Source organism: Euprymna scolopes, chromosome 34 (assembly GCF_053919585.1).
Source record: "Euprymna scolopes isolate OS-2025 chromosome 34, ASM5391958v1, whole genome shotgun sequence".
NCBI lineage: Eukaryota > Metazoa > Mollusca > Cephalopoda > Sepiida > Sepiolidae > Euprymna > Euprymna scolopes.
This window is the reverse complement of record NC_136515.1, coordinates 3,343,605-3,355,938: the sequence shown is the minus strand read 5'-3', so window position 1 is coordinate 3,355,938 and position 12,334 is coordinate 3,343,605. Positions and strand designations below refer to the sequence as shown.

The following is a 12,334-nucleotide window of genomic DNA, read 5'->3' as shown; positions in this document are numbered from 1 at the left end:
AACCTTTCAGATAGATATATTCTTCTTCTTTAACTTTATCGTTTTTTCTACATACTTTCTTAATATTTTATTGTATAATTTTTTGTTGTAATTCTTCATTTCTTCCTTTTTGGCCGTTTTTTTTATCTGCTTTTTCCGTTTTAGCGTTTAAATACTCCTATCTATCAAATATATCAATCTACCTACACATTTATATTCTGCATGTATGTTTACGTATATTTTACTATATGCATTTACTTATATATTTACTTGCTTTATCCGGAATTTGTAGATACCGGCCATCTTCTCCCCTTTAATTAAAAAAAAATTTATTCATCTATTTACTTATATGTATGTATGTGTGTGTGTGTGGGTGCATGTTTGTTGTGTGTGTATAAAAATATATATATATATATATATATATATATATATATATATGTGTGTGTGTGTGTGTGTCTGTGTCTGTGTGTGTATTTAATTGTATGTATTCATAAATATGTGTGTATGTATTTATTTTATCTTTCTTCTTATTTCATTTGGTGTCCTTCAATAACCCCTGTTGATAATTTAATTCTTAAATAATAATTTGTACATTTCAGTTGACCCCTTTTTTGCTTAATTTTGGCACCTTTAACATCATCTTGTCTGGGTCATTTTGATATTTGCTATTCTAATTTAAAATTAATTCAATCATCATCCAACTTTCTTCTTCTTCTTCTTCTTCTTCTTCTTCTTCTTCTTCTTCTTCACTCATTTTTCTTAATTGAGCCTCGCTTCGACAGTTGAATTTTAAATTTCTTCCATCCATTTTTTAATAATATTGGAATTCATTCCCTTTTTTTCCTTGTACCTATTTGTGAATTATTCCACGGATTTCTGCCTTTTGGATTACTTTAGATCATCTTCCAATTACGTGATTCCCTCGGATTTTACTTGTGCAAATGGAAATGTAATGAACTTTTTTGTATTCTCCACTTTTGGATTTTACCGTCATTGGATATTTTACCCTTTACCAGACTATCCATTCACATGAAATCACTTTTTCTTCACCCTATTCCCTCTGCTTCATTTTTGCTATCAAGTAAGATCTATGACTTACTTGTAGCTTCATCAAATACTTTTGCAAGCAAATTCTGATCCTGCATTTTGCTAAATCCTACCCTTCGATGAGAAGGAAAGTATTTCTTCGAAACTCCGCAGATTAAGGACTATCCACTTATTTAGTGTTTCCTTTTCAAATTAAATATTTTTTTAACTCTTTTTCAAAGTGTTTTTTAACATGTTTTATTAACTACTTGTTCTTATATATATATATTACTTTATATACATACATATATATATTTATATATATATATGTATGTATATATATGTATATATATGTGTATATATATGTATTTATATATATTTATATATATATATTTATATATATAAATATATATATGTATATATATGTATATATATGTATATATATGTATGTATATATATACATATATATATTTATATATGTATGTATGTGTATATATATGCATATATATATATATATATATATATATATATATATATATATGTATATATATATGTACTTGCATAAAAATAAAATAAAAATACCAGCGATGGTTGACGTTATGTTGTTTTGAAAAAAGAAAAACCGAATGAATTTATGAAATGATCAACGTTTCGTCCCTATTGTAGAGGACATCTTCAGGATATTAAAAGGAAAAATGCAAAAAAAGAAAACGATCATAGACCATACGAAAATGAAAAGGAAACAGTGTTAGAATCCTACCCATATCGGGAAGGAAACTATGTGTGTGCGTGGGAAGGCTGAGTTGTTCAATGTCTATATATCTACTTTATATTTATATATATACACTTTTAAAAATATGTTAAATAAATATGTACATTTTTTTTTTCTAAACATTCATTTTGTTTAAATTATTTAAGGATTAAGGAAAAACGGTTAACCAGGATCTGTTTTTATATTTTGTTCTTTGATTATTATTTTCCCTATACTAGGGCTTACTGGTAGAAGCCCTTTCTTTGCGTAATAGTATTAGTGTTTAATATTAGTGCTGACTCTAAAAGTCTTCTTTTAGCTCTATCACGTATTTTATAATTTTCGCATGATCTAAATTAAATAAATGATCATGTTCTGCACAATGGCAAAAGAGTGCATTTAGGGCGTTACCATTCCTTATATCTCTTCTGTGTTTGTAAAGTCTTAGTTTCAATTTACGCTGTGTCTCACCGATGTATGCTTGTTGACAATTGTTACATAGATGGAATATATACTGGCGTCGGATGTGAGGGTTTTGGGAGAGTGCTTGGTAGTTTTTAATGACTGTTTTATTGTTGAGGAAGTTGTTTGTATCAAGTGAAAACCAAGTCTATTAAGAGTGTCGTAGATTTTTGTATTTTTAGTGTAGGTGGAATGTTTTAAAAAAAACTACAGTACCCATCCTATTTCATTTCTTACGCAAAGAAAAAAAGCTACAAAAATACACTATAATATAAACAGACACAAAAATAAAACAAATACCTCACTATTAAACAGACATCTTTTCATTTCCACCCACACTAAAAATAATTAGGACCGTTTAAGATATCCTTATCAAGCTCTCTTCAGCCAATATTCGTCAATATGATGAATATTTGGCTGAAGAAACCGACGGTACCAATGACTTGTCTCATCTAACAACTTTCTGTACACAAAATATATGCTCTTATATTTCGGATTTTCCTTTTAACTAAGCACTCTGTTTAAAAAAACTACAGTATCCATCCTATTTCATTTCTTACGCAAAGAAAAAAGCTACGAAAATACACTATAACATAAACACACAGAAAAATAAAACAAATACCTCACTATTAAACAGACATCTTTTCATTCCTACCCACACCAAAAATACAAATATCTACGACACTCTTAATAGACTTGGTTTTCACCTGATACAAACAACTTCCTCAACCATAAAACAGACATTAAAAACTACCAAGCACTCTCCCAAAACCCACACATCCGACGCCGGTATATATTCCATCCCATGTAACAACTGTCAACAAGCGTACATAGGTGAAACACAACGAAAATTGAAATTAAGACTTAACGAGCACAGAAGAGATATAAGGAATGGTAACGCCCTAAATGCACTCTTTTGCCATTGTGCAGAACACGATCACTCATTTAATTTAGATCAAGCAAAAATTATTAAATACGTGATAGATAGAGCTAAAAGAAGACTTTTAGAATCAGCACTAATATTGAATACTAATACTATTACGCAAAGAAAAGGCTTCTACCATTTAACCCCTAGCATAGGGAAAATAATAATCAAAGAGCAAGGTATCAGGGTGGATCCTGGCTAGCCGTTTTTCCTTGAATGTTTCAGGAAAATGAGTAGCTTTGCAGAAGAAAAAAAAAAAAAAAAAAAAATGTACATATTTATTTTAATGCATTTTTAAAAGTGTATATATAGACATCGAACAACCCAACCTTCCCATACGCACACATATTTGTCCTTCCCGACATGGGTAGGATTCAAAAACTGTCTTTTTCGCACAATCTATGACTTTTTCTTTTCTTACATTTTTATTTCAATTATCCTGAAGATGTCCTCTGAAATAAGGACGAAACGTTGATTTTTTAATAATTTCATTCGGTTTTTCTATTTTTCTTAAAACATAACGTCAACCACCGCTGGTATTTTTTCATTCCTTATACATATATATATATATATATATATATATATATATATATATATATATATATATATACATACATGCTAGCAGGTGGCCTGACATTGCTTAGTCATATATATATACATTGTTCTTCATTATAGATTGAAGAATAGCTTTTTATAACCGTTCTTATTACTTTTTGCAGGCGTACCTATGTTTATAATACCTGACAGCGTCATATACGATCCGCAACAACGTTGCCAATTCATAAAGGAACACAAATCACACACACACACACACACACACACACACACACACACACACACACACACACACACACACACACACACACACACACATATATAGTAAATTAATATTTAGATATTTATTTATAAAATATGAGAAATTGGAAGAGAAATATAGAAAATCAGAACAGTGAAAGAAAAACACAAACAAATAAGATGACTTTTATATTCAAACACTACTGCGTTTGAACATATGGTTAAGTGTCAGTTATATTTATGTATATATATATATATATATATATATACATACATGCTAGCAGGTGGCCTGACATTGCTTAGTCATATATATATATGCATTGTTCTTCATTATAGATTGAAGAATAGCTTTTTATAACCGTTCTTATTACTTTTTGCAGGCGTACCTATGTTTATAATACCTGACAGCGTCATATACGATCCGCAACAACTTTGCCAATTCATAAAGGAACACAAAATCACCCGGATGCTGTTTACGCCTTCCTTATTAGAAGTCACGTTAAACACCGTCGAAATAATGCAACTCCAAGAATGCTTCCAAACGATGCGGTGAGTAATTTTGATGCAAGTCCATTATTCCAAATCTTGTAGAGAAGAGACGTTGCGAACTTGTCTCTGCTCCATCATTATTTTCATGACAAATGTTCGACTGAGCTCCAATCTATGGTACCCTGTTGCCAATTTTTAACACAAAACCCTTGTCTAACCAAAATCACTATCAATAAATTTCCCCACTCTCTATCGGTGCCTAAACCTAAACTTGAATTCCATGAACAAAGCTTCTTTCCTAGAACTGCCCACCTGTGGAACTCTGTTCCACTGGTCTGCTTTCTAGCTGACTACAATATGGTTGTCTTCAAGTCCAATGTAAAGAAGTTCTTATTGAACCGTCCTCGTCAATAATGTAATTATACTAAATTTCCACCACAAATGATTACTATGCTTCCATACACACATTAACCCTTATCCTCGAATGGCCCCCGAGCCTTGATATGTGGTGATCCCTTAGTAAAAAAAAAAAAAAAAAAATCACCCCACCTGCCAAAACAAGAAATACCTCAAATCAGTGTACGTGGTGAATCTCAGGCTTTGCCTTCTCTCTTTTAGAAAGGGTTATCACAAATTTTAAAAACTTGGTGTCTGTAAAACACTATGGAACAAAAAAACGAAATCTTTGACGTTAAGAAACAACTTTGTGTACGCCTTTCTCTCCAACAACGTCCAGTGATTGATGTCAACTGATTTGTCTAGTCTGGGTCTCGTTTGGTCGTTTGGACTAGGCTGTTTCTTCGACAAGGGACTTGGTTGATGAGAGAATCCAATCGGACAGGTTGCTACTCTCCCTACGTTGCTTTTGATAAAGTGTACGATCCATTCAGCTCTGGTCTCTCAAGTCGACGTCACTGGAAAGTAGAGGTCATTTCAAACCAACAGAAGGGGGGGAAGGATGAAACCGCTTTAATTCTAAGAACAGATACTACACTTTGATCTTAGCCAAAAGACCAAGTAACCGTCTTATACAGCTTAATTTTCTCCCGAGCATTATCTCCTATTAAAAAAAGATGCATAATTTATATTTACTTAGTGGGGGTGGGGGTGGGGGGAAGGATGAAACCGCTTTAATTCTAAGAACAGATACTACACTTTGACATTGTGCAGAGGGAGACAACTCTTGTTTACTCAGAGATTTGTTCATTTTTTTTTTTTTTTTTTTTACATAGGCGTCACCACTTATCAAGGCCGATCGGCCACTCAAGGATAAGGGTTGAAGAGTGTAGAGTAGTCAAAAGGACAATATAGTAATCAATAGTAATGAAAGTTCGGTAAATTTGTTAACTTAAGTGGAACGGCTCATCAGAAACTTGTTCATGTTGGACTTGAAGACAACCATATTATAGACAGCTGGAAAGCAGGAAAACGGAAGACAATTCCACAGGCGTGCAGTTCTAAGAAAGAAGCTTTGATCATGGAATCTATGTTTAGGTTTAGGCACAGATAAAGAGTGGGGAAAATTATTGATAATGTTATCAGCTAGTCTAGTGTTTCTTGTGAAAGTTTGGCGAGGGGGGACCATAGATTGAAGCTCAGTTGAACACTTTCCATGAAAATAACGATAAAGCAGAGACAAACATGCAACATCTCTTCTGTGAGATAGAGGTTGCAGCGAAGAGAAAAGGACATCTCCCAACAGGCCACGAAGTCTATTTTGAACCCTATCAAGGCAGGAAACGTCTTTTCTAGCAGCTCCTACCCATATGTGGCAACAGTATTCCATCCTTGGACGTTCTGGCTCTTATATAGATAGAGAATTGCATCAGCAGTGAGATATGGATTGATAGAAGGATCCGACCATTTTTCCAGCGGCCTTGGCAACAGATTTGAGGTACGTATTCCATTTAAGATCAGGAGTAAAGGTCAAGCCCAGAAGCCTGTCAAAACTTGAGGCCTCCCCAAGACGAGAGCCATTCATTTTAATTGATGCCAGATGGGGATCAGAACGTTGATGATGTAAAGATAGAAGCTTGGTTTTAGATGCATTAAAAGTAACCAGCCACCTCTTTCCCCATTGTATCCTTTTTTTTATCTCGTAATTTAGGATGCTCGATTCAACGATATTTTTTAATAAATCTAAACATTAAAAAAAAGAAAGCTGCAACAATTTTTTTTCTTAATGTAACGTCCTAAATTATGAGATGAAAAAATAAATGAATCTCTGCACAAATTGTAAAACAGTGCCAAGAAAAGAATAACAAGTCAATAACTGGACTTGTTGTATGAAAAAAAAAGACACTGATCATTTATAAATTTCTGATTCCAGATGCAAATGCTGGTGGCTTCTATTCGTAATCCTATATCTGCCTCTTCACAGTGTGGATTCAGTCAGTGACTTGGAACCGTCAAGGATTTTTCTTTTCTCTGAATGATGTGGGTCTCCCCAGCGCTTAGGCAGAGTGTGACCTTGAGCCTATTTTTGCCTTTCATGATATTGGGAATCAAGTGAGCTTGACCCCTGCCTCCTGATCCACAGAATTTTATTTCACAATTCTCAGTAAACCAATTTCAGGCAGTTTTTGGAAATTTTCAAGCTCTGAAAAATTTTTCCTTTTCTACTTCTTTTTCATATCTGTATCTTTAACCGCCAATATTATTAAAAAAAAACACCGAATATATGTCAACTTATGTCATGGTAACATATAATGAGCAAATTTCTAACAGTATTTTGTCTAGTTTATTATTTATAACATCTTTTCCTGAACTTACCGCGTGTTAAAGAGAGTGTCGGGCGCCATTTTGAATTTTCCAATATATTGGTAAACACTGTATGCTTTTCGAGCTGAATAAACATGTTACATTAAATAAAAGCACTAACATATCCAGTTTGGTAGAAAAGTATCTTATCTTGCCTTTGGTAACATTTATTTGTTATATATTTGTTTTTTGACAACTTTTTCGAATCTATGTGTACAGTAATACAAACCCCCCAAAATATATCAGTCATGAAGGATTTCTCCTCCCTTAACCAAGACCAGAAAAATGTAGTGTAAAATCTAAAGAATAGATACAGTTTGAGATATTCAATTTTTTTATTCATTAGAAAAAAAAAAAAATACAATGGGAAAATGAATAAAAAATTGAGGCACAAGGAAAAAAAAAAAATTTTGATCTTGGCCCAAAGGCCAAATGACCAGGTTCATCTTACTTAACTTCGGTCAAACGTGATTATGCCGGGCAGCCTGCTAGTTATTGTATCATTTTCTTTATTTATACAAACATTATTGGCTACATATGTGCATACATGTTTCAGCTGAGATTTCTTTCGAAATTCAGAGTTATCAGGCCGCTAGTCTATAGATGACACTAGATTTTGATAGAAATCACAACTGAAACATGTATGCTCATATGTAGCCAATATATATATATATATATAGAAATAGATAGATTAGTGTAAATACTGAATTTCATTGATGAAGCGTGTACATTCATATTGGAACAGATTAACTGAAACATGTATGCTCATATGTAGCAAATATATATATATAGAAATAGATAGATTAGTGTAAATACTGAATTTCATTGATGAAGGGTGTACATTCATATTGGAACAGATTAAAAGAATAACAAAAAAATTGGCTGACACTGGTAATGCTCTGCTGGTTAGTAATGACATAAGTTCCTTGAACTAATATTAAAAAAAGTTTCTCAATATTCTCGATTTTCTGTCCCTTTTTTCATTTTCGAATTCAGGTCCATTTGGTTTTGCGGAGAAGTTGTAACGACAATATTATTGGAGAGATGCATCCAGTCTTTGCCGCACGCCAAATTCGTCAATTTGTACAGTATATCCGAATGTCATGACGTGGCGTGTTTGGATTTAACGGAATATTACGAGAAGAAAAAGGTGAAATGGAATATCTTTCTTTTCAATCTACTCCCCGTCTCTCTCTCTCTCTCTCTCTCTCTTTCTCTCTCTCTCTCTCTGTTTTTCACTCTACCCACCTCACTCTCTCTTTTATTCTACCCCTCCTTTCTCTCTCTTTTTCACTCTACCTTTTTCTCTCTCTTTCCCTCTACCCTCCACTCTCTCTTTTTCTTTCTCTCTCTCTTCCACTCTACCCTCTTACCTGTCTTTCTCTTTCTTTCTTTCACTCTCTCTCTCTCTATTACGCACCCATATGCATATCTTTAATCATATATAAAAATAATTTGTGTGCGCGTGTGTGTTTATGTGTGAGTGTGTGTTTATGTGTGAGTGTGTGTTTGTTCCCTATGGACTCTAAAACGGCTTTTTTTGATCGGCAAACTTAAAATTTGGTATACAGGGTATTCAGACTTGCCGAAAACGCATTAATCTGTTTTCATCTGGAAAAAAAGAGCTGCCAAGGGAGTTAAAATTGAAAAATTTGTATGTGGGGTTCTCGGATTTTTTCTGTTTGTCAACTGTTTCACGAGTGCGCATGCATGAATCATTCACATTATGTTAAGAATAAGTAGGTTTGCAAACATTATTTAAAGACCGTGTCAAGCTAGCCTAATGGTTATTGTACTTAACTCACTGTCTTTAGGTTTTGGTTTCGATCTCAGCTTGAGTATTTTTTTTTTATTTACAAAAAGTGAACTGTTTAGAAAAAACATAATACTTACATGTCTCAGTTTCTTTCCATCTTTTTTACTTCATTTTTTTTTTTTAAAGAAATTTAATGTTACATTTAATACCGGGCAACACCGGGTACATCGTCTAGTACAATATATATTTCAACATTTTATTGCAGAGCGATCTTCATGGAAGGAAATTTTGTCCCGTTGGCCGCCATCTTCCTCAAGTTCAAATTCTTATAATGAATGAAGAAAGAGAAGTGCAACCAGTTGGAGTCTCAGGGGAGGTAACTCTATCATCAAACATTCCATTGGTTTCATCATACATTAACCATCATCAAATGCAATAATTCAATACAATCTATCTTAATGTGCTTAATCATTTCAAATTGAGTTCGATAATAACGCGTGCTCTCTTCACAAAATTTTAGACATTATTAACCGTGACGTTTCTGAATTTTTGAGATGAGGATTCGTTATTCATATTATTTGGATTCACGGACTACTGTTCTCATCTTGAGTGTGATTTTCACAATGTTTTGGTCGATGTAACCTCCGACCTTCTTCAGGTGTATTTTGTCAAACTCTGGGAGGTTTCTGTTGAACTCGAGAATTTGGACAGAATTTCAAGTAGAACCCTTTATTTACTTCACGGGGGGTAGCATGCTCTTGTTCCGTCAGCCATGACTGGGTAGAGGTCCTAAGTAATTCGCAATTGCATTTTTCGGTCGCCCACACTGAGGATTGAACCTTCAAGAGAATAGCACTTTTTACAATTGATTTTTACAAGTACTCTAACCACTGCGCCACGGGTCAATTGTACCTAATAAATATTAATAATTTCCCAGATCATAAACTGATCATAAAATACGCTTAAATAAGATATTTTAATTCTTTTTTTTTTTTTTTTTATATAGGCATCACCACATTATCAAGGCCAAGAGGCCACTTAAGGATAAGGGTTAAAGAGTGTACAGTAGAAATTGGACAATATAGTAATGAGAATTTGGTAAATTTGATAACTTATATGGAACAGCTCATCAAGAACTTATTTACGTTAGACTTGAACACAACCATATTGTAGTCAGCCGGAAAGCAGGAAAACGGAAGACAATTCCGCAGGCGTGCAGTTCTAAGAAAGAAGCTTTGTTCATGGAATCTACGTTTAGGTTTAGGTACAGATAAAGAGTGGGGGGAAATTATTGATAGTGTTTACAGCTAGACGAGTGTTTCTTGTGAAAGTTTGGCGAGGGGGGACCATAGATTGAAGCTCAGTCGAACACTTTCCATGAAAATAACGATACATCAGAGACAAACTCGCAACATCTCTTCTGTGGGATAGAGGTTGCAAGGAAGAGAAAAGGACATTTCCTACGAGGTTACGAAGTCTATTTTGAACTCTATCAAGGCAGGCCAAGTCCTTTCTTGCAGCTCCTTATTACTTTATATATATACATACATACATACATGCATACATATATATATATATATATATATATATTTATATATATATATATATTACTTTATATATATACATACATACATACATATATATATATATATGTATATGTATGTATGTATGTATATATATAAAGTAATATATATATATATATATATATACGTATGTATGTATATATATAAAGTAATATATATATGTATGTATGTATATATATAAAGTAATATATATATATATGTATGTATGTATATATATAAAGTAATATGTATATATATGTATGTATGTATTTATATAAAGTAATATATATATATATGTATATATATAAAGTAATATATATATATATATGTATGTATGTATGTATATATATAAAGTAATATATATATATATGTATGTATGTATATATATAAAGTAATATATATATATATATATGTATGTATATATATATATAAAGTAATATATATATATATGTATGTATGTATATATATAAAGTATTATATATATATATATATGTGTATGTATGTATATATATAAAGTAATATATATATATATGTATGTATGTATATATATAAAGTAATATATATATATATGTATGTATGTATATATATAAAGTAATATATATATATATGTATGTATATATATAAAGTAATATATATATGTGGCAACAGTATTCCATCCTATCATGCAGATTTCGTATTTATTATTACAATAATCTACTTCAAAGGTTCTCAACCGGGAATAAATTTACCCTATGGGGTAAACAATTATATAGTCAGAGGTAAATAATTAAAATACCTGATAATTTAAAAAATAATTATTTCTTTTCAGATTGTGTCATGTTTAAGAAATGTACATACCTCGATTCATAAGTCCATTATAGCTGACTTCATTGTTGCGTTGTGTATAATATTATTTTTAATACAAAACCTAAAGTCTTAAACAATAAAAAAAAGTTCTTTTTAACCTTCTTGTTTTTCTGTCACTTTATGATGGCTGTGGATTTTTTTTTGTATGGGACTATGGCCAATCGCAGAGACTTTGTGGGTAAATCGCATGGTATTGAAAAAAAGAAAAAAAAAACGCTTGTGCTAGCAAGCTTTCAGAACCTGACAGCAGAGCTGGCGACACAAGAGCAGTCATGTGCGCAGCTCGAGAGATAAAACAAAATGGCAACTGTGGATTATTCGGACTACTGTTCTAATATTGAATGTTATTTGCACAACGTTTCGGCTGATGTAAATTCTGATGATCTTCGCGTAGGTTTAGTTAGAACTCAGAAATTCGGTAGAATTTGATTATTTATGGGGACGACTCAACAAGAACTTGTTTGCATTGGATTTGAAGGCTACCATGTTGTATTCAACTGGGAGGCAGGACAGCAGGACAGCAGTACAGTAATACACAGATGGGCAGTTCTGAGAAAGAAAATTTGTTCATGGAATATGTGTTTAGATTTAGGCACAGATAGAGAGGGGGGGAAATCGTACATAGTGGTTGTAACTAGTCGAGTGTATTTTGAGAAAGTTTTGGAAGGAGGACTATAGATTGGAGTTCAGTCGAGCAATTGCCATGAAAAGAGTATATTGCTGGGCGAAGAGTTTAGTCACATAATATGCAAGATACACAGGATATCCTAACTTTTTTACGATAAATGATCACATGTCGGATTTAGAAAATCAAATAACACATCCATCTTGGTCTCTTGAACTCGATAATTTTGCTGTGTCATTTGCCACGAAAGAAAGGAGTTATTTGCCCTTTGTTTACATTTTTCTTCACCCAAATCTTAGGACGTTTTTTTTTTTTTTACTTTTTTATTATTTAAATATTAATTATTAATTACTACGTG

At 32.5% G+C, this 12,334-nt stretch overlaps 1 protein-coding gene across 4 annotated transcripts in view; it reads left to right on the top strand.

Annotated features, from left to right (window-relative positions):
* Positions 1-12,334, top strand: part of LOC145259085 (uncharacterized) — a 128,116-nt gene that overhangs the window by 35,047 nt on the left and 80,735 nt on the right. For all 4 annotated transcript variants that reach the window (XM_080116726.1, XM_080116725.1, XM_080116727.1 and 1 more), the window contains exons 6-8: positions 4,319-4,487; positions 8,184-8,337; positions 9,209-9,319. In XM_080116726.1, the coding sequence (XP_079972852.1) occupies positions 4,319-4,487; positions 8,184-8,337; positions 9,209-9,319 (434 nt within the window). The remainder of the gene's footprint in view (positions 1-4,318; positions 4,488-8,183; positions 8,338-9,208; positions 9,320-12,334) is intronic.